This window comes from Ambystoma mexicanum, chromosome 5q, assembly GCF_040938575.1.
Source record: "Ambystoma mexicanum isolate Mex_15411 chromosome 5q, UKY_AmexF1_1, whole genome shotgun sequence".
In the NCBI taxonomy this organism is placed as follows: domain Eukaryota; kingdom Metazoa; phylum Chordata; class Amphibia; order Caudata; family Ambystomatidae; genus Ambystoma; species Ambystoma mexicanum.
In genome coordinates, this window is record NC_090933.1 from 944175117 (window position 1) to 944193693 (window position 18577).

An 18577-nucleotide genomic window follows, 5' to 3' on the forward strand; every position below is an offset into this window, starting at 1 on the left:
CAGTCGTGACAATCACTTGTACTTCTGGATTGTAGAAGGGTTTCCCCTTCAACAGATTTTCTCTTGTCCACCAACAAAGATATTGTACTAGTGTTGGAGAAACAACTACTAGATCGTCCCACTGACCACTCGCCTGAGACCACTATTTCGCCAACCACTCCTGCATGGGTCGCATGCGCAGGCGCGCATGAGGAACCAGGTCTCTCCTCACAAGCCCTTTTAATAGGAGATCTGAACCTAGGCTTTAACGATCAAAAAGATGTACTAGCATCAAATATCGCCAATGTCCTGTCAGAGCTGGGCTTCACCAAAAGAGTGACACAGCCGACCGATGAGAAAGGCCAGACACTTGACTGGGTGGCTGACCACAATTTTAACACTACCATCACCTCCGTCTGCCCACAAGCCTGGACAGACCATGCCCTTATATCCTTTACTGTAGAAGTAAAAATCTTCCAACCTCAAAATAATATTCTAGCACCCCCTATGCTAACAAGGAACAAAAAAAAATATAACAGACAAGTTATTACCACTAATTCTCCCAACCCTAAACTCGCTGTCGGACTCACTAGATCCCTTATCTCTAGTCAACGAATTTAACACTGTCATGACCAATGCCCTGGACACTATTGCCCCATTAAAACTAAGAAATAGCAAACCTAGAGCACACTTAAATGCCTGGTTTATCCCTTATCTAAAAACACAAAGGAAAGAAAAACGCAAGTACGAATCTACATAGAGACTACTTCCATCAGAAATGAACAAAGCCTCCCTCATTAACATCTCCACAAAATACAAAACAGAAATAAAGCGAGCCAAAAAATAAAGTTTTGACAACAGAATAATGCAAGGCAAATCAGGAACTAAGGAGCTTTTCACAATCCTGAAGGAACTAGAGAACCATATGATAACTAACAAAAATAAAACATGGTGCTCTAACATCCAGAAGGCCCTAAGTGACAAAATTGCCACACTCCAAAACAAAATTGACAAGAAAAAAACTAAACATACCCGCGACAACCATCCAAACTAACAACTCACCTACCAATGCCAAACCAGAACATAACTAACTTCACTAAAGTCTCCATACTGGAAATCGAAAAAATAATCCTATCTCTGAAACCATCAAATTGTCGAGGCGGTAACTGCCCGGCTCAAATAATAAATGACGCTGCCAGAGACCTATCCCCATTCATTACTAAACTTATCAACACTTCAGGCACTATACCAAGTAACCTTAAGGAATCGTGGGTCCTGTCGATCCTTAAGAAGCAAAACACTGAACCCAGCGATACCAACAAATTACAGGCCCATCACTACGGTGCCCTTTCTACTAAAGATTCTAGATAGAGTGGCCTATTTACAGATCCAAATATTCTTGGAGATGCACCATCTCCTAGGCACTAGGCAATCTGGATTCAGACCCCAACACGGTACTGAAGCAGCACTTCTCAATCTCAAAGCCCAGGTCAACGAACTGAGACACCAAGGAAAAACTGCCTTACTCCTCCTCTTGGATCCCTCAGCAGCATTCGACCGGGTGGATCACAAAGTGCTCTGCAACCATCTAAAATCAGCAGCTCACTTCTTGCCATAACGTGGATTAAATCATTCTCAAGTGAGCGAACAATGAGGGTCTTCTCCACCTCAGCACATGTGGTGTGCGCCAGGGATCTTGCGTCTCCCCCCACCATGTATAACATTTATACTAAGCCCCTGTTTGATGATTTAGACCATCTGGGCGTCACCTACAATAACTTTGCAGATGGCACCCAGATTCTCTTCCTACTTTCTGGGGATTACAAACAGGATTTGGCCTTGGTGAACAAGATATACCTCACCATCCAGGCATGGATGGCCCATCATGGTCTATGCCTGAATGATGACAAAACGGAACTCATACTGGGTTATACACACAATATCAAGTAACTCAGTCAAGACTACATAACCTTCGTCATAGACGGCCACATAATCAAAGTTGCCAAGGAGGTAAAAACACTAGGTTTTTACCTCGATGCCAGTTTAATTTGAGCAAAACAAGTGAAAGCTGTGGCCTCATGCACAGCCTAAATTAATCCAGTCAGCTAAACCCCATCTCTCTACAACTAGTTGCACCACACTGGCACGAGAACTTGTGCTGTCCAAACTGGATTACTGCAACGCTCTAGGTGCGAATAAATGCATCACGCAAAAATCCAAATACTGCAAAACAACGCCCTTAGAGCGGCATTAGGAATCTCCACAAGAGAACATCTCAACAATCAGCAGAGAATCTAATTAGCTATCTACGACAAACAAAATTAAACTTAAAACGGCATCCCTAACATTCAAATGTCTCAATAATTTAGCAGCCAACTACCTCTTAGAGAGGTTCAAAAGAATCACCATATCTAGACCCATGAGAACTGCCTATACGAACCGCCACACAGTTCCAGCTTTCAAAATGACTACAATTGGAGGGAACAGCTTCCCAGTCAAAGCTGCTCAATTGTGGAACTCCCTCCCGCTGACCTTAAGACTTGATCAAACATACCCACACTTCAGATCGAACTGCATCAAGTGGCTCAAAGAAAACGAGCCATAGGTGAGCCTACCAACCAACTGACCAATAGCCAAACCAACCTTTACACTGTATCTGCTATGTAAATGTATTACCTGCTATATTGTCACTGATCTGCACGTTTTTGTGATTGTGTAACCTTGTAACTTGTAAGCCTAAGGTATTCTTATCTTCGCGCCCTGATACCTTCAGTTCCGGCGCGCATTACAAATAAAGAAACAAACAGGTCAATGCAAGATGCCATCATGCCTATCAAACGCATCGCTTTGACCACCCTTATCTGGCGGCCGGCCTGATAATGTGGTATTAGCAGTAACATATTTTGGGCTCTTTCCTCCGACAGAAAGACCAACCCCTCGTGTGTTTATGACAGTTCCCAGGAACTCTTTCGTTGTGCTAGGCACTAGGCTTGATTTTTTTCTCGTTGATGGAAAAGCCCAATTGGAAGAGCAGGCGGATAGTTCTCTGAATGTTTTGCCTGCAAATTAGGGGAGACTCTCGTAATCAGCCAGTCGTCCAGGTAAGGGTACACTGGGATTGCCTCCCTGCGCAGGTCTGCTGCCACCACCGCCAGTACCTTCGTGAATACCCTTGGAGCAGATGCTATTCTGAAGGGTAGCACTTTGAATTGATAGTGCTGGTTCGCCATCTTGAAACGCAAGAATCTTCTGTGCGCTGGGAACATTGAAATATGAAAATAGGCATCTTTCATATCCGGTGTTGGCATGTAATCCCTTTTTAGTAGAGGGATTACCTCTTGTAGCATAGTCATGCAGAACTTTTGTGGCTTGACATTTGTTTGCAGGGCGCAAAACTAATACTAGGCGCATTGTTAGATCTTTCCTTGGCACAAGGAAGTAAGTTGAATAAATACCCCGGTTTCCCCGACTGGCCTTGATGACTTCGATGGCGTCCTTTAGTAGAAGCGTGCCGATTTTCTCGAGGAGGATGCGCTGGTGTTCCTTGGAATGGGTCTTTTGTGGTGGGGGGTAGTTCTGGGGTTGGTCGAGGAGCTCTATACAATATCCGCCTGTTACGGTGGACAGCACCCATCTGTCTGTGGTGATTTCCTCGCATGCGTGGGTGAAGCTGGACATACGACTCCTACTGGAGAGGCATGGGAGGGCACCTGGAGCGGATAGTTGCTTTTCAGGTGGGGTGCCACCTTGGGAGGAGTTGCCGCTACCATGACCATGGGATCTGCGCACTCATCTAGGGTAATTCTGGGAGGACCGACTCCGATTGTTTACCCAGGAAGTATCTTGGCTCTGGCGATAGGTGGAACCCCTTTTGTGAATTTTGGCCGCATGAGCGACAAAAATTCCGTTTCCCCTCTGGCCAGTAGGTTTATTGGTCAGTTGGCCCAATGACTTGAGATTATCGCATTCTTCTTAAGCCGTCTTTAAGCCGTCCTCGACAGCCTTTCCAAAGAGCATATTGGGCTCAACGGGCATGTTGATAAGGGTAGCTTAGGCCTCTGGTTTAAAACCAGATTGGAGCAGCCAAGCATGACACTTGATAATAGTCCCTTCTGCTATTATCCGGTCTGTGTTGTCCGCTGCGTCAAGGTTGGTTTTTAATAAGCAGCTTGACACTGCCCTGCCTTCTGAGGCCACCTGGGCAAGCTGAGACTTAAGTGGTTCTGGGGCCTATGATAGTAAGGCCAAGACCTCATCTCATTTGTGGCAGTTGTAACTGGCCAACAGGGTAGAATTGTTAGCAATCCTAGTCTGGAATGCAGCAAAGGAGGCCACCTTTCTGCCCATTGTCTAAAGTCTCATGCTTTCCTTGTCAGGCGGGCCTCAGACGAAGCTAGATGAGTACCAGCCCTCTTCCTTATTACAGTGACAACTAACGAATTGGGCTTCAGTTGCCGTCTAATATACAGCGGGTCAAATCTAAACAGTTTCTCTATGTGGGGGTTCACTGCCCGCGGAAGATTAGGGGTCTCCAGCGATGGCTGTATTTTTCGTTGGATTGACTTGGAGAGGGATAAACTGCTTAACAGCCTTCTCCTAAGATTTCCTCTACAAAATCTTTATCTTGTACTTCCTGAGTTTCTATCTGAAAATGCTCTGCCGCCTTGACGAGCACTTCATTTAGTAGGGGTTGATTGTCAATGGGCGAGTCCATGAGGTACAGATTTGTCTCGGGGTCAACCTCAGGGTCCTCAATCCCCCAAATAAGGGTCTGCTGCATCATCCCTGTAATAAGGGTCTGCTGCCTCTTGACTAGAGAGGTCTTCATGGTCGGAGTCCGGGTCAGAGGTCAATGACTGTGCCTTGCAGTGGATTCTCAGGGCGTGACCTCTTAGCAGGGATCTGCGGCCCAGAGGGTGCTGTAGTGGTGGGAGTGGAGTAGAAACTTTTGAAATAGGCAGGGTCCTTTTCATAGAAGTTGGCCATGAAAGACATCCTCCTCACGACCCAGTCTATATCCTCAGACGATCATTGGGCAGAACTGGGATGACCAATGGTTGAGAAGGGAACCCTAAATCATCTGTTGGAAGGTAGGAGGAGCCTTCTTTTTAAGGGTGGAAGACAGAATCCCAAGATATAGGTTATTTGAGCCCAACATCCTGAGATTTCTCCCTATGAGGGCTCTTAAAGGACTTTTTTTAATAGATTCCCTCTCTTTACCTGTGCCCCCTGAACCGCATTTCCCCGACTGTAAGGGATGTTGCACTGACTTGACGCAGAACATCGAATTTTGGGTGCGGACTGAACCGGAGCCTCACCAGCGGACGATCAGCCACGGTGGGAGTTTTTCATGCGACTTCTACCATCCTTTGACGGCCGGGGCCCGTCATGTGGCGATCTCGATCGAGAGTGCCCAGAGATTCCACTGACCTCTCCCTAGACGTCATGCGTTGCCGTCCGCTCAACGCACTTGTCGAGTCTTAGCCGTGGGTGATGTGTTTAGTGGAGGATGGAGTGATTGTCCTTCAACCGCCGGGTGTTCTCCCCATAACAAGGCCGCCGGACTGTCTTCCGGGGTCGGCTTCGGATACCACAGCATTGCTGCAGTCGCTGAAGGCACCCTCTACTTCCATGACCTCGAGCAGCCTGGCGTAGTGGGCCCAGCATTTAGTAGATCGGTCTCTCGAAGTCCTGGGCTTGAAGCGCCTGCACGCTCAACAAGAACCCTCGACGTTGTTTCGCGGGAGACACAGGTTACACACAAGGTGTTTAATCGACCCATGGAAACTTCCTATTGCACTTGGGACAAAATTTAAAGGGGGTCTTGTCCATAACAGAATGACACAGCAGCTAGGCGAATGTATGATATATTTTATTTATATTGCGCTCTTACACAGATGTTTGAGTGCGACCAGGCGAACGGAGGGTAACAGGGGAGAAGCAAAAACAACGATCTTACTAGGCCCAGTCACATTGAGAACGCACAAGTGCATGAGGAAGGGAAAAGTGGGACAGGAAAAAGGGGGAAGTGCAGAGCATAGGAGAGAACAAAATAAATAGAAGTTAATAAATAATTAAATAGGGTTTTAGCGGTGGTAGTGCAGCCTGTGAGAGGCAAAGTTGCTAGGTTAGTCAGATAGGGTGTATCAGATAAGTGCAGAAGAAAAGTGGGTGGAGAACTGTATGGGTACAGATACGGGCCCCAGTGCAAGGGGTGGCCCGGAGGCAGTGCAGGAGGATGGCAGGGTGAGCCGGTACCTGGGCACAAAGGACAGAGGGTGGCCAGGTCCACAGTGCTGAGGGAGAGGGCAGAGCAGCAGGGGAGAAGCGGGGAAAAGGCAGAAGCGAAGAGGAAGCTCTTGAGTTTCAAGGTGGCAGGGAGGCAGTTCCAAAGGGAGGCCCCAGCTGAAGACAGACCTACCTCCAGCTCATTTCTTTGAAAAACGACTGACCCCGAGGGAGTTCGAGGTAGAGGAGCGAAGGGCTCCAGAGGGGAGGTATTTACGGAGGGATAGTTGAAGGTATTTTGGACCCAGGCCCCAGAAAGCCTTGTGGTCAATGCAAAGGGTTTTAAATTGAATCCTTGCATCCACTGGGAGCCAATGAAGGAATTTCAGAGCTGGAGAGATACGATCCCAGGGCTTGAGGCCAAGGACAAGACTCGCAGTCCTGTTCTGGATTAGTTGTAAAGAGCAGAGAGTGGCAGCAGGTAGATTTAGAAAGAGGCTGTTACAGTAGTCTAACCTAGCGAGAATCAGAGCTTGAGACAGTGAGCTGAGGGAAGGTGAGGAAAGGAAAAGTACTTCTAAGGAGGTGCAGTAAGAAGTTTTACTTTTTAGAGACATCAGAGATGTGTGGGGAGAAGGAAAGTGTGGAGTCAAAGATGACCCCCGAGGTTCTGAGCTTTGCAGGTATGGGCAGGAGGAGGGCCAAGGGAGGCCGGCCAGAGTGAGGGAAAAGGATGGAGAGGGTGTACCAATGATGAGGATCTCAGTCTTGCTGGCATTCAAACACAGATCGTTGGTAACACACCAATTTTGAATGGCGATGAGACAGTCAGAGATGACGGAAGACGAGGAGGTGGCTGAAGGAAGCCTGGAAATGAGTTGGTCGTCATCAGCTTAGCACTGGAAATTTGAGCAGAAGATGGAAATGCAGTATGCGAGAGTTGCCAGGTATTTGTTGAAAATCCAGGGCGAGAGGTTAGACCCCTGGGGGAACATCACAGGTAAAGAGGGAGATAGAAGATAGGAAGGCCCCAAGTTTGACCTGGGAGGGTCGATCAGAGAAAAAAAAAAAAAAAGTCAGCCAGGGCAAAACCTGATCGGCGATACCCAGGTTGTCACGGAGGCGATTGAGCAGGGTGGTATGGTTGACTGTATCAAAAGCAGAGGAGAGATCAAGTAGGATGAGGACAGAGGAAATGTTAGAGTCAATGTTGGAGGTAGTGTAAGAAAGGGGCATATAAATTCTAAAATGACCTCCCCCCTCTCTCCCTACTGTGTGGGCCGAAGCCTGTAGCGGCCTTCCAAGGCCGAAACAGATCTATTGCGGGAGTCTTTCGATGGTCGTTTATCTTGTCCTTTCTCCGGCGTCTGTTTCGATAGTCGGTGATATAAAGGATAGAAAGAAGAAACTATCAGTCATTTTAAAATTCTACAGAAGGGTAGGTTGTGAGGACGATGAGGAATACGTGGGAGGAACAGCCAGTCGAAATAACATTACCAGGGTTAAGTAACTTGTTCTTCGAATGGATTGTGTCCTCCCACGTATTCGTCATCTTTGACAGACTCCCAAAACAGAGTTATGATTGGAGGAGGGTGTAGAATTAGAAATTAAACATTTCAGGGCAGAACAAAGCACTGCTTTGCCAAATGTACCATCCTGAGCTTCGGAAGCGTCCAGACAGTAGTGTTTTATAAACAAGATTGAAGTCCATGTAGCAGCCTCACAGATATTTATAATTGGAACACCCCTTTGAAGGACTGTAGATGTAGCCATGCCCCTGTTGGAATGAGCTCTCAAACCTTCAGGATGGTCTTTACCTGCTAGTCCATCATTCTGATATTGTGAGGGTTATCCACCTAAAAGTCGGTTTGGAAACAGCCTGACCAAGTTTGTGTCCTGTGTAACCGATAAAAAGTTGGTCATCAACTCAGTTTGGACATTCTGAAGATGTAAAAGCTTAACGCTCTCCTAGGGTCCAACCTATGGAGTCTTTCCTCTTCCTTAACAGGATGAGGTAGAGGATAGAAGGAAGGCAGAACAAATTTCGGATGCAAACAAAAGTTCGAAATGACTTTTGGTAAAAAGGAGGGTGTGACCTTCAGAACAACCCTGTCTTTGTGGAAGACGGTAAAGGATGGCTTGCATGAAAGTGCCTGGAACTCACTCACTCTGCGGGCAGATGTCCGAGCTATCAATAGTATGGTATTAAAGGTTAGCAACCTAAGCGGGCATGTGCGCAGAGGTTCTAAAGGAGAGCAAATCAGGAATTTCAAAACCAAATTGAGATCCCAAAGTGGAACCTGAAAGGGAGATGGAGGGAACACATTAGTGAGCCCTTTTAGGAACTGAGGCACCAGTGGTATCTTGAAGTAGGAGCATCCCTCCGAAGAGCCCTTAAGAAATATAGCGCTGCTACATATCCTTTGATGGTACCTATCTGAAGGCCGAAATTAACCAACGATAGAAGGAAAGCACAACCGGAGTTTTCCACAGAAAAGGATCAACATTCTTTTCTTTGCACCAGTTGCAAAACTTATTCCAACGGCACAAATTTGATTGATTTGATTTGTTATTTGTAACGCCTTTAATACCCAGAGGTTTCGAAGCGCGGACCCGGGGTTCAAACCTGTGTTGCTCCGTGTCGTCTTGCTTCCAAAGCGAGCACATTGCCCCTGAGCTATCCTCCAGAGACAAAGATTTTGCTGCTGGCCTTCTTGCCGAAATCAACACCTCCATGACGTCATATGGAAGGTCCCAATCCTTGTATCTCAGCCTTTCAGATACCAAGCATGAAGGTTGAGAATTTTGACCTCTGGATGGAGAACCTGACCCTCCATTTGTGAGAGAAGGTCCTCTCTCTGAGGAAGACGTTCTGGGGGGACAGATGGCCATGTCTAGAAGGTTCGGGTACCACGTTCTCCTGGCCCAATCTGGGGCAATTAGGATCATGCGGTTCCCGAACCGTCTGTCTCCTGATGACCTGAGGAATGACGGGAATCGGAGGGAACGCTTATAATAGTGGGAAATTCCACTCCACCACTACGCGTCCCCCAGTGCTCCTTTTGGGGGAAATTCCCTTGAGCAATACCTTTCGCACTCGGGTCTACTTGAGGGGTTCCCCAAAGGGCGAAGAGCTCCTGAACGACTTCCTGAGCCAGTTACCATTCGTGGGACACCGTGCTCTGTCTGCTCAGAGCATCTGCCGTCATTCTCCTCCCCGGCTAGATGAACCGCCATTAAAGAGATTCCTTCCTGAATTGCCCAATACCAGAGCCGCATTGCCTCTCTGCATAGAGGTAGTGACCCTCCACCTCCTTTTTTGTTTAGATCGTGCATGGCCACTGTGTTGTCAGTCATCATCAGGTCATTTTTTCCCTTGACAGATGGTAGAAAAGCTTTCAGCGCTAGTCTGATTGCTCTCAGCTCTAAAAGGTTGAAGTGTAGTTTGGACTTCGATGGAGACCAGCGACCGCCGATTGTCAATTAGTTGGCATGAGCTCCTCACCCCATGAGTGAGGCGTCCGTCACCACTGTGATCTCCTTTTAGGATATTCTCTGTACAAGTCCACCATAGAAGATCTTGCCGAACTTTGCTCCGAATCTGGAGAAGATCTGTCATTTGACCTGAGAACTGGGACCATTGAGTCTTTAGAGCCCATTGAAGGGATCTCATCCTCAGGCGTGCCTCTGGCACCAGGAAGATGCGGAATGCCATGAGGCCGAGTAACCTTAATTCGTAGGCCTAGAGATTTTGGCCATTTTGGAATTTGGAAACCATCTGAAGAATGTCTTGAGCCCTCGACCTGGGAGGCGAGCTCTTTCCCAAGGATGTGTCTAATACTAGTACTCCTGTGTGGCACAGGAGCTGCCTAAAAGTTGTGATGTGCTCACTGTCCTATTTTTATGAATGCCAATGAATTGATTGCAATACAATAAATAAAATTCAGTTGTGTGGGCCATCGTGTACTCGTGAAGCTCTTGACATCAATTGTACCCAAATCTTAACATCTGATCTCTTAAGATTCAGCCCGACTGCTCAGCCTTGTTAATAAGAAAGCTAGTGGAATGATCTTTGGAGTGAAAACCCTTTGCAGGTCTAATAGGCTGCAATCCAGGACCCCACAACAGTACTGGTCCTAAAAACCGAATACCAGTTCAAACGTGGAAGGAGCCTGTGTGCAGTATGCAGTGCCTTCAAGATAATTGAGCACATTTGTAAAGGTAAAATGGACTCACGCCACTGCTTGCAATCAGCAAAGTTATTAAATTGAGATTCACGATGTGGAGTTTTGGCCATAACATTTTCAAGACTACCCATCCAGAGCTTGACGGCTAGAGCAATCAACTTCCATTGTGCCGGGGGAGCGCTAGAGAGCCTGAAACCAAGATAGTTGCTTTCACTTATGCTATGCGCGGACCAGTGAAGGTGGAGGCCGACACCGGTACCTGCCGGGGGAGCAAGTGACCGCAGCTGAAGGAGCACACACGTGCAAGTGTGCAGCCAGTCAGGGGCGGGTGATTTGGATCCTGGAGGTGGCTGGCAGCGGCTCTGGAGCTGCAGTGAAGCCTGGGCGGTGCGCCATACCCTGGGGCGTCGGCGCAGAGTGAGGTGAGGACGCAGCTTCCAACGTGGTCCGGAGCGCGCTGGAACACCCTTGTCCAGGCCGAAGGGTGCGGCGGGGGCGTTCCGCGGTGGTGCCGGGGCTGACATTCCCCCGAAAGAAGCGAGGAGGAGGAACTGCAGAGAGGCCATACTATCGGCCGGGCCTGGAGAGGGAGGCTGGCCGCGTCATCAGAGGGGGTGAGTGAGTCTCTGCCCCCCCCCCCCCCCGCCTACAGCGGGCCATCACCGGACTACTGGCCGAGTCTGGAGAGGGAGGCCGGTCGCATCATCGGTGGGGGTGAGTGAGACCGTCTCCCCCCCACCCCTTGCCTACAGCATGCAGTCACCAGACTACTGGCCGGGTCTGGACACAGACAACCTGCGTGAGAGGACAACAGAAACCCCAACATCTAGTGGAGGCCAAATCCCGGCGGGACACCCGATCTGCCAGCACCAGCCGTGGGTGCCGTGGCACAGCCTGGGGCCTCTGCAGTCATGCTGCGAAAGACTGAGGGGAGTGGGGCCTGAGGGTGGCCGTGGCAAGAGGTGAACTCCTTCGAGACCCAAGCAGCTGCATGCTCCCCCACACATCAGGTGTGAGCCAGATTGCCCTTCACCCGCACTTCAGATTCGAGTGCTCCTGTGGCTGTGCTCCAAGAAATTGATGGGAGCATGTGGGGCCTGGAGTACCACTTGCCCCTGCCCGATTGTGCCCTTGCCGCTCATCAGGGGGCTCAGTGGACGCTGCTGCTGATCACACAGAGAAGGCAGAGGAGGGCCCCAGTAATATCACGGAGAGACAGAGCAGGAGATTGCATGGCCAAGGGGAATAAACAGCAATCCAGCCTGCACTTCTCCCAGAACGAGGGCTTAAGCAGGGGTGCAGAGAAGACACGGACGCCACGGGACATCATGGACAAACCTGGTTTATCTAGCCAAGAAGAGGCCCCCTCGAGATCCACTAGTGGAGCGCCGGCATCTAAACTAAGCCTGGTCCTGGCAGAAATGCGATCTGGGTTTGCATCCATCCACACAAAACTGGATGCCATGGCCTAGCCTATAAGGTTGACTGGATGCAAGAACGGATCGAGAAAGAGTGGAAGGATATCCAAAGAAGAACACTGAGTGGGGGCCTATGCAGGCGATCCGCGACCTCTAGAGAGGTTTCCACAATCAAGGAGAAGAATGACTATTTGGAGGCAAGATCCCGGAGGAACAACATCCAGGTGGTGGGGGTTCCAGAGTCTGTCCCGCAGCAGAACCTTGAGACTTTCGTGGAAAAGCTGGTCCAGGAGGTGCTGCACTCACCCTCATTGTCAACTCAATTTCTGGTTGAAAAGGGTGCACTGGATATCGCAGGTAGTCACCAAGCTGGGCCAGAGTCCCCACCTAACAATAGCCAGTCTGCTGAATTATAGGGACAGCAACAATTCTGCATAGGGCCCGCGAACTGGGGGACTTGTCATACAAGAACGCCCGAGTGTCTTTCTAACCAGACTTTACCCAAACCGTGCAGAAGGCTTGCCTCCCTTTCTTGGCGGCAAAGCAAGCTTTCCGGAAGCGGGGTCTACAATACGCAGTGCAGTACCCACCCAAGCTGCAGGTGCAGCACAGGGAAGGGGCGCATTTCTTCACTGACCCTGGGGCTGTGCACAACTTCCTGTCGGCGCTGCCGAAGGAATGAGGAGGTTGTTGTGCCCCGATCTGGCGCCTCTGGGGCTAACTGTGCCCTGGACAGCATTCCAATGTGCATATGAAAGGGAAAACCCTGACAGCCCACTACTGCGGATGCTCCTGCAATTCTACTGTTTGTTTTTTCCCTTTTGTTCCTACGGGTGGGGTGTGAATATGCTTGAATACGTCAGTTCACCAGTTAAGATGATATAACAAGGGCCTCCCCCTGAGGTCTGCAGCAGCGTGCTGTCCCTTGAGTTGTGGATTCAAGCGTCCCCGGGCATTGGCCCATTAGGTTTGTTGTTCTAAGGGGGGTTTTGAGGGTAGGTCATTCTACTGCCAGTTGGGGGTGGGAAGTGTGGGTGGGGGGGGCAATACTAGTTGTCATGGGTAGTAAGGGGGTGGGCTTGTTGGGGGTTATTACCAAACAATTCACATCTCTCGTACAAAGGTTACCTTTGGAGGTGAAAAGAGACAGTATATGGTGACAGGGGGGCCCCATGAAATAACGCGGGGCTATGGCCAGCTGTAAGGTCATAAGGTGGAATGTGCGCGGGTGGAGCCAAGATGGTCCTCTTGCTGGAAACTCATTTTGTTGGAAGGGGAAACGAAGCAGTGGCTAGATCCTGGGGTGAACGCAGGTATTGCACATCCTATTGAACGTACTCAGTGGACGCCATGATATTGATACACAAGTCGCTGCGGCTTTGCACTATGGATATCGTAATTGACCTGGCGGGAAGGTTTGTCATGGTCTCGGGTTGCTGGGGTTCCACATTGGTGGTGTTTGTTAACATCTATAGCCCAAATGTAGATTACCTCCTCCTTCTTTGAGTCCCTGCTATCCAAGTGCTACAAATACCTACATACTATTATCATGTGGGCGGGGGACCTTAAACTCGCACTGGATGCAGGAGAGGGGGTGGGGGGGGGAGGGTCTCGCCAGCGGGTTAGAGCGGCAGAGACGGTGCAGCAGTGTATGGAGAAACTGGAGTTGGGAGCTGTCTGGCGGCTACTCCGGTCAGAGGGCAGGGAATATACGTTCCACAACACCTCATCGCGTAGAGATTACCTCCTCTCAAGCTTGCCCTTTATACGCAGAACCACTGACCGTGCCCTCCTCCCCAGAACATTGTCAAGCCACTCACCCGTCCTCTGGTCGTTGGACCTGGAGCTTGAGACGGCCTCCCGCCCCTTCTGGCAGTTCAAGACGGCAGCCCTGTCCGACATTGTGTTTAAAAGTGAAATGCTGAATCTAGTCAAGTGCCATTTCCAAGAGAACCTGGGATCGGTCTCTACGATGAGATCCATGTGGGAGGGCTTTAAAGTTGTGCTGCAAGGGGGATGTTTGTCTCGGGATACCGAAGACAATGCATAGACAACTGCCCAAGACTGAATCGGAAATTAAGCATTATGAGGGCAGGGCTGAGGAGGGAGAGGATTCGGGTGATACTGCCAACCATAGGGATGCATTGGACCGCTTCAATGATTTGGCAGTCCGGGAGGTAAAATACCTGGCACGCCCGGCCATGGCCTGTAGATATGGGGAGGAGGGCAGGCAGGCAACTTGCCGAAATGCTTAGGTGGGAAAGGTGGGCTACGGTTATTCCCGTTGTGAGAAACAAGCTTGGGGAGGTGGTGGCAGAGCCGGACGCTATTCTGAATGCCATCCGCCAGTACTACAAGCGCCTACATACACCACGGGGTTGATTCTGACCCCAGAGCTGGGGCAATATGTGCATGAGGCGTCTTTGCCCGTCCTGCAATGCGAGGCAATTGAGTCGCTTGCAAAACCTGTTACGGAGGATGAAATCTTGATGGCTATATGTGCTCTCCCGTCAGCCAAGGCGCCCAGCACGGACGGAGTTACGGCCGAGTTCTATAAAGATCTGGGCCCTGAGATCAAATCAGCACTTGTCAGTGTGGGAAGAGGCGTTGAAGGTAGGTCACCTACCATGTACTAGGCGAGACGCAGTGATCACACCAATTGTTGTTCTTATTCCTCCCGCCCCCCCCCCGCCATTTCCCAGCTCAACCGGGATACAAAAATCTTCACTAAGGTGCTAGCGGACCGGTTGCTTCCGTTCGTGTCTACCATAGTCCACATGGACCAGTCAGGTTTCATCGTGGGGAGGTGTTAGGCAGAAACCTGTGCAGTTCCCTTAGGGAACACTGCAAAAGATTTAGGACTACAGGTGTTAGCAGTAAACCCACTTGGTAGCAGTCTGTACCACCCAGATTTACCCGGTAGCTGTGGCTGAGCAGTCAGACTTCTCTCAAGAAGAGTTAGGCAGTATGCAAAGTATACACAATAGGCACTCAGACACACCAATACAAGCAAACACTGACCAGAGCTTTGGTATCAAAGTATATAATTATTTATTTAAAAACACACTGTTGGAAACACTCCAGCACTCTTGTTGTAAAATATTCTAAACAAAGTTACTATTGTAATATATACACTCCTTTTTCCTTATCAGATAAGTCTCAGTAAAACACCACTTATTTTCATACAGAGGTGAGTGCTTAACTAGATGGCACTCCAATAAGTTTGTGAGAAAAGGAGGGAAAAAGACAGAATATGGAAAGGTACACCACTCTAAGTTTTAGGAACACTGTTAGCAAGGCAGAAGAGCAAAAGTCACTGGTGAGCCGATGTCCAAAGGCTGGGCCCATTCTTAGAGAGAGCGGAGCACAAATGCGCCCAAGATCACACAGTTACACTAGGCTTAGAAAGTCTTGCAGAGAGTTCAAAAAGCGTTTAGAGAGGCTTAGGAAAGTTTAGCCAGGGTGTCCCGGGCTATCCCAGGTTCGAAAGCCCGGGGCTAAATCTACCCCGTACAGTCGGTATCAAGGGAAGCCTGGCGGGACACAGTAACTTAAGTGGGAAGGATCCTCCAGCGGTGGCAGTTCTTGGGTGGGTGCAAGTCGCGTCGTCGTCCAGGGGAAGAGAAGATCTAGACTTGGAGAAAAGATGAAGGTCGTTGCACTACCAGGGAAGAAACCAGCCGCAGAGTTTTCCGGTTAAAGGTGGTACCTTTGGTCGCGGTAAAACGTGGTATCCCGGTTGCCGGGGTGCTTGGCACAGGCAAGGCGGCCACGAGGTACATCGGGAAGGCGAAAAGACGGTGAAACTGGTTATCCCCACCAGTCAAAGGAAGAAGACTCTCCGGCGAGAGATCTCCTCTGTCGTTGGGAAAAGTGGTGAGACGGCCCAGCAGGGCTCCATCGGTGGTGGCGTCGTGGCAGGTCGGCTCAGCTTCTCCCTCGTCGGATTCTCGGGTCCTGTGGCGACTTCTCAAGTTCCAGTCCCCAAAGCCCTGCTTTTATGCAGAAAACCCCCATTCACTCAGCCTAGCTGTCACTCAAACATGCTAAGTGGTGAGACGGCCAATCAGGACGGATTGCGACTTGAGTTGCCTAGGCAACTCAGTCCAGGGTGCCTAAATCCCCCTCCACCCCTCCTAAGTACCCCAGACAGAGTGGCACCACTTTGAAGGGCTTCTGTGGAGAAGCCCGCCAAAAAGTGGAACAAAGGGCTCGACTTGGGTTGGAGTCACAGAAGAGAACACAAACGCCATTTTAGAATCAAGTTTTGGCAAAAAATACCAACCGGAGAATTAATATTAATTAAATAAACCGGCGGTATGTTCGAGGCTACCGTAAATAAAGATAGTAGCCTAAAACAATGGGAAATCCCATAGGAAAATATTTGCGGTTGAATATAAAAAGTAGTATCCACTGCCACCAGCCAAAATTCGATCAGGGGGGACGGAGACGTGCTCCTTCGACTAACAGACCCCGGGGAAATTGAATTGCCCCAGCCAGTACGTCCACAATATGATGGTTTGTACTGGTTCTGTTCAGAATTTAAGACTAGTAAACTCAAGGGTGACTTTACATGCCCTGGGAGACAGTAGTCAGTCCCAGGGTATGGAGTCTATACTGGGGGGGTCACTATGACACCCCTGTGTTACTGCATTGAGGGTGCTGTGTAACACACATCACAAAAACACATGAAGCCCTATGGAGTAAAAGACCCCATAGCCCATTAAACACATCTAGATTCAAAGAAACACCCTCAAATCATGCCCAAGAGTGAGGGTAAAAGTCTCACTCTTGGCAGGAGAAAAAAATAAACCCCTACAATCCAGCAAAGCTGCTGGGGGACTCAGTAGGTTAGGAAATTCATCCTAAACAGAGAATTCTCCCTAACAGGAGGTCAACGTCATTGAACTTGTGCAGGCTCTTCGCCATCCTTGCCCAGATATACGATGCCTAAACACAGCTGAAAGCTACTCACAAGATGTATAATAATGGCGGGAGGTGCATTTTATTGAAATGGACAGGCGCGACCCCACCCGGGGTAAAGACCTGGCTCAAGGATTTGATGAGGCTTAGTGATGCCGACAGGGTTTATGGGTTGCTGTGCGGACTACAGGCCAGGCTCAAGAAAATATGGACCCCTTTGTATCCTACCTCTTTTCCCAGGGCTTGGAGATAATATCTGACTAAGAAGCCAAGGGCCTGAACGAACTGTACAACTTGCAAACCTACAGGATAGAATGGTGTCCTCAAACAATATTTGCCCCCCTGACCTATAGAGCAACAGGGGAAACACCGCCATAGAGCAATTGATACTATACCTGCTCTGAACCTCGCTGCTGCACCTCTGTTATAATGTAATGTTGAATGTCTTGAGATGTGAATCAACCAATAAAGAAAGTTTTTTTTTTTTTTTTTTTAAACTTCCATTGTACCATTAGTATATTAAAGAAAATATATATAACAGGGAGGTTGGAAACTAGCAATCGATATTTACAGATTTTTAAATTGGCACTAAAAAAACAGCAATTGGGGAAAATGGAAAGTCTGGGCTGGTATAAATTTGCACATGCAATTTAAATTATTTTGCAGATAACAGAAATAGGTTTGTCACAAACACGTCATTTAAAAAACAGTCAACATGCCATAATATCAAATAGCATATACATTTTTAAAGAACTCACTTAACACCAATAACTTGGACACTGAGCTCCTTCGCACATTCCAAAAGGTGCCTACAGCCCTTCAGCGTGGTGCCAAACCTCATGTTCCCTTCATCTCCAGTGAGGTCTTCTGTTGAAATCTGAAGCAATAACCTAAGCAAAGGGACGATGATTGAAACACAGTCAGTTATGTCACCATCACCATATTAAGTTGGTAAATTCAGACTACTTGCGGTTAAAGAATTTGTTTTTTTATTTTGAGTTAAGGATGGTACAACTACCTGTTGAGGGCTGTACAATCACAAGATGTATTTTCAGAACAAGCCCTGGGGGAGGGTTCTAAGTGGTCTCCCTAGTTGATTACCAAGGATAACACTTTGGTCTAGCCAAACTATCAAGATAGTGCTCAGTCTGCACTAACACACGACTTCTAGAGATATGGGTAATGATGTAGCAGTACAGTTAACCAGACTAATAGACAAGATTGTATGTAGTAACCCTCGGGAAGACTACACCAGCCTTGTCCTCTTAGCAATAGGTAACCCTACCTTTGGTATAGGGATGTACTACACAAGTTGGAAGTGTGACTGAGCAGCCAGGCTGCTCTCAGGAGGGGTCAATGTGAGCTGCAGGGTTGCAACTTAAGAGTTTCACAGTGACAAGCAACCAAACAACACTTATATTCAAGGTTTTTTGATTAAATAATTATTTAATAATTTAACAGGCCGTTTTAAAATAAGCCTTCTTTAGAAGGGAGCAATTAGCAACAATAAACATACACTTCAAAATACACTCCTTTAGTTCAATGAAGAAGATACCCTTTTGGGATGGCGCACAGATATTCCTACACCCTGAGGCGATTTCAATTGCTAGGACACTGTGGACATTAATATATCACTTTTCACACTTAAATGGTAATACTGAAGTTGTGGCAAAAAGGAAATGGTTAGGGAAGGAAACAATAGTTAACAAGTTTCTCAAACAGGTAAGCACTTTTGAACACCCAATGCAATGTAGATTAACCCTTTCCCAGCTAGGGACAGTTAAACACAAAGTTAGAGGTTAAGAAGAGTCTTCAGGGGGCCAGGACAGCCAATGTCACTTG

The 18577-nt window shown here is 48.4% G+C and overlaps 1 protein-coding gene across 2 annotated transcripts in view; it reads right to left on the minus strand.

Moving 5' to 3' along the window:
• AZIN1 (antizyme inhibitor 1) overlaps positions 1 to 18577 on the minus strand; it is a 1159916-nt gene that overhangs the window by 702939 nt on the left and 438400 nt on the right. For both annotated transcript variants that reach the window (XM_069621462.1, XM_069621463.1), the window contains exon 6: positions 17494 to 17625. In XM_069621462.1, the coding sequence (XP_069477563.1) occupies positions 17494 to 17625 (132 nt within the window). The remainder of the gene's footprint in view (positions 1 to 17493; positions 17626 to 18577) is intronic.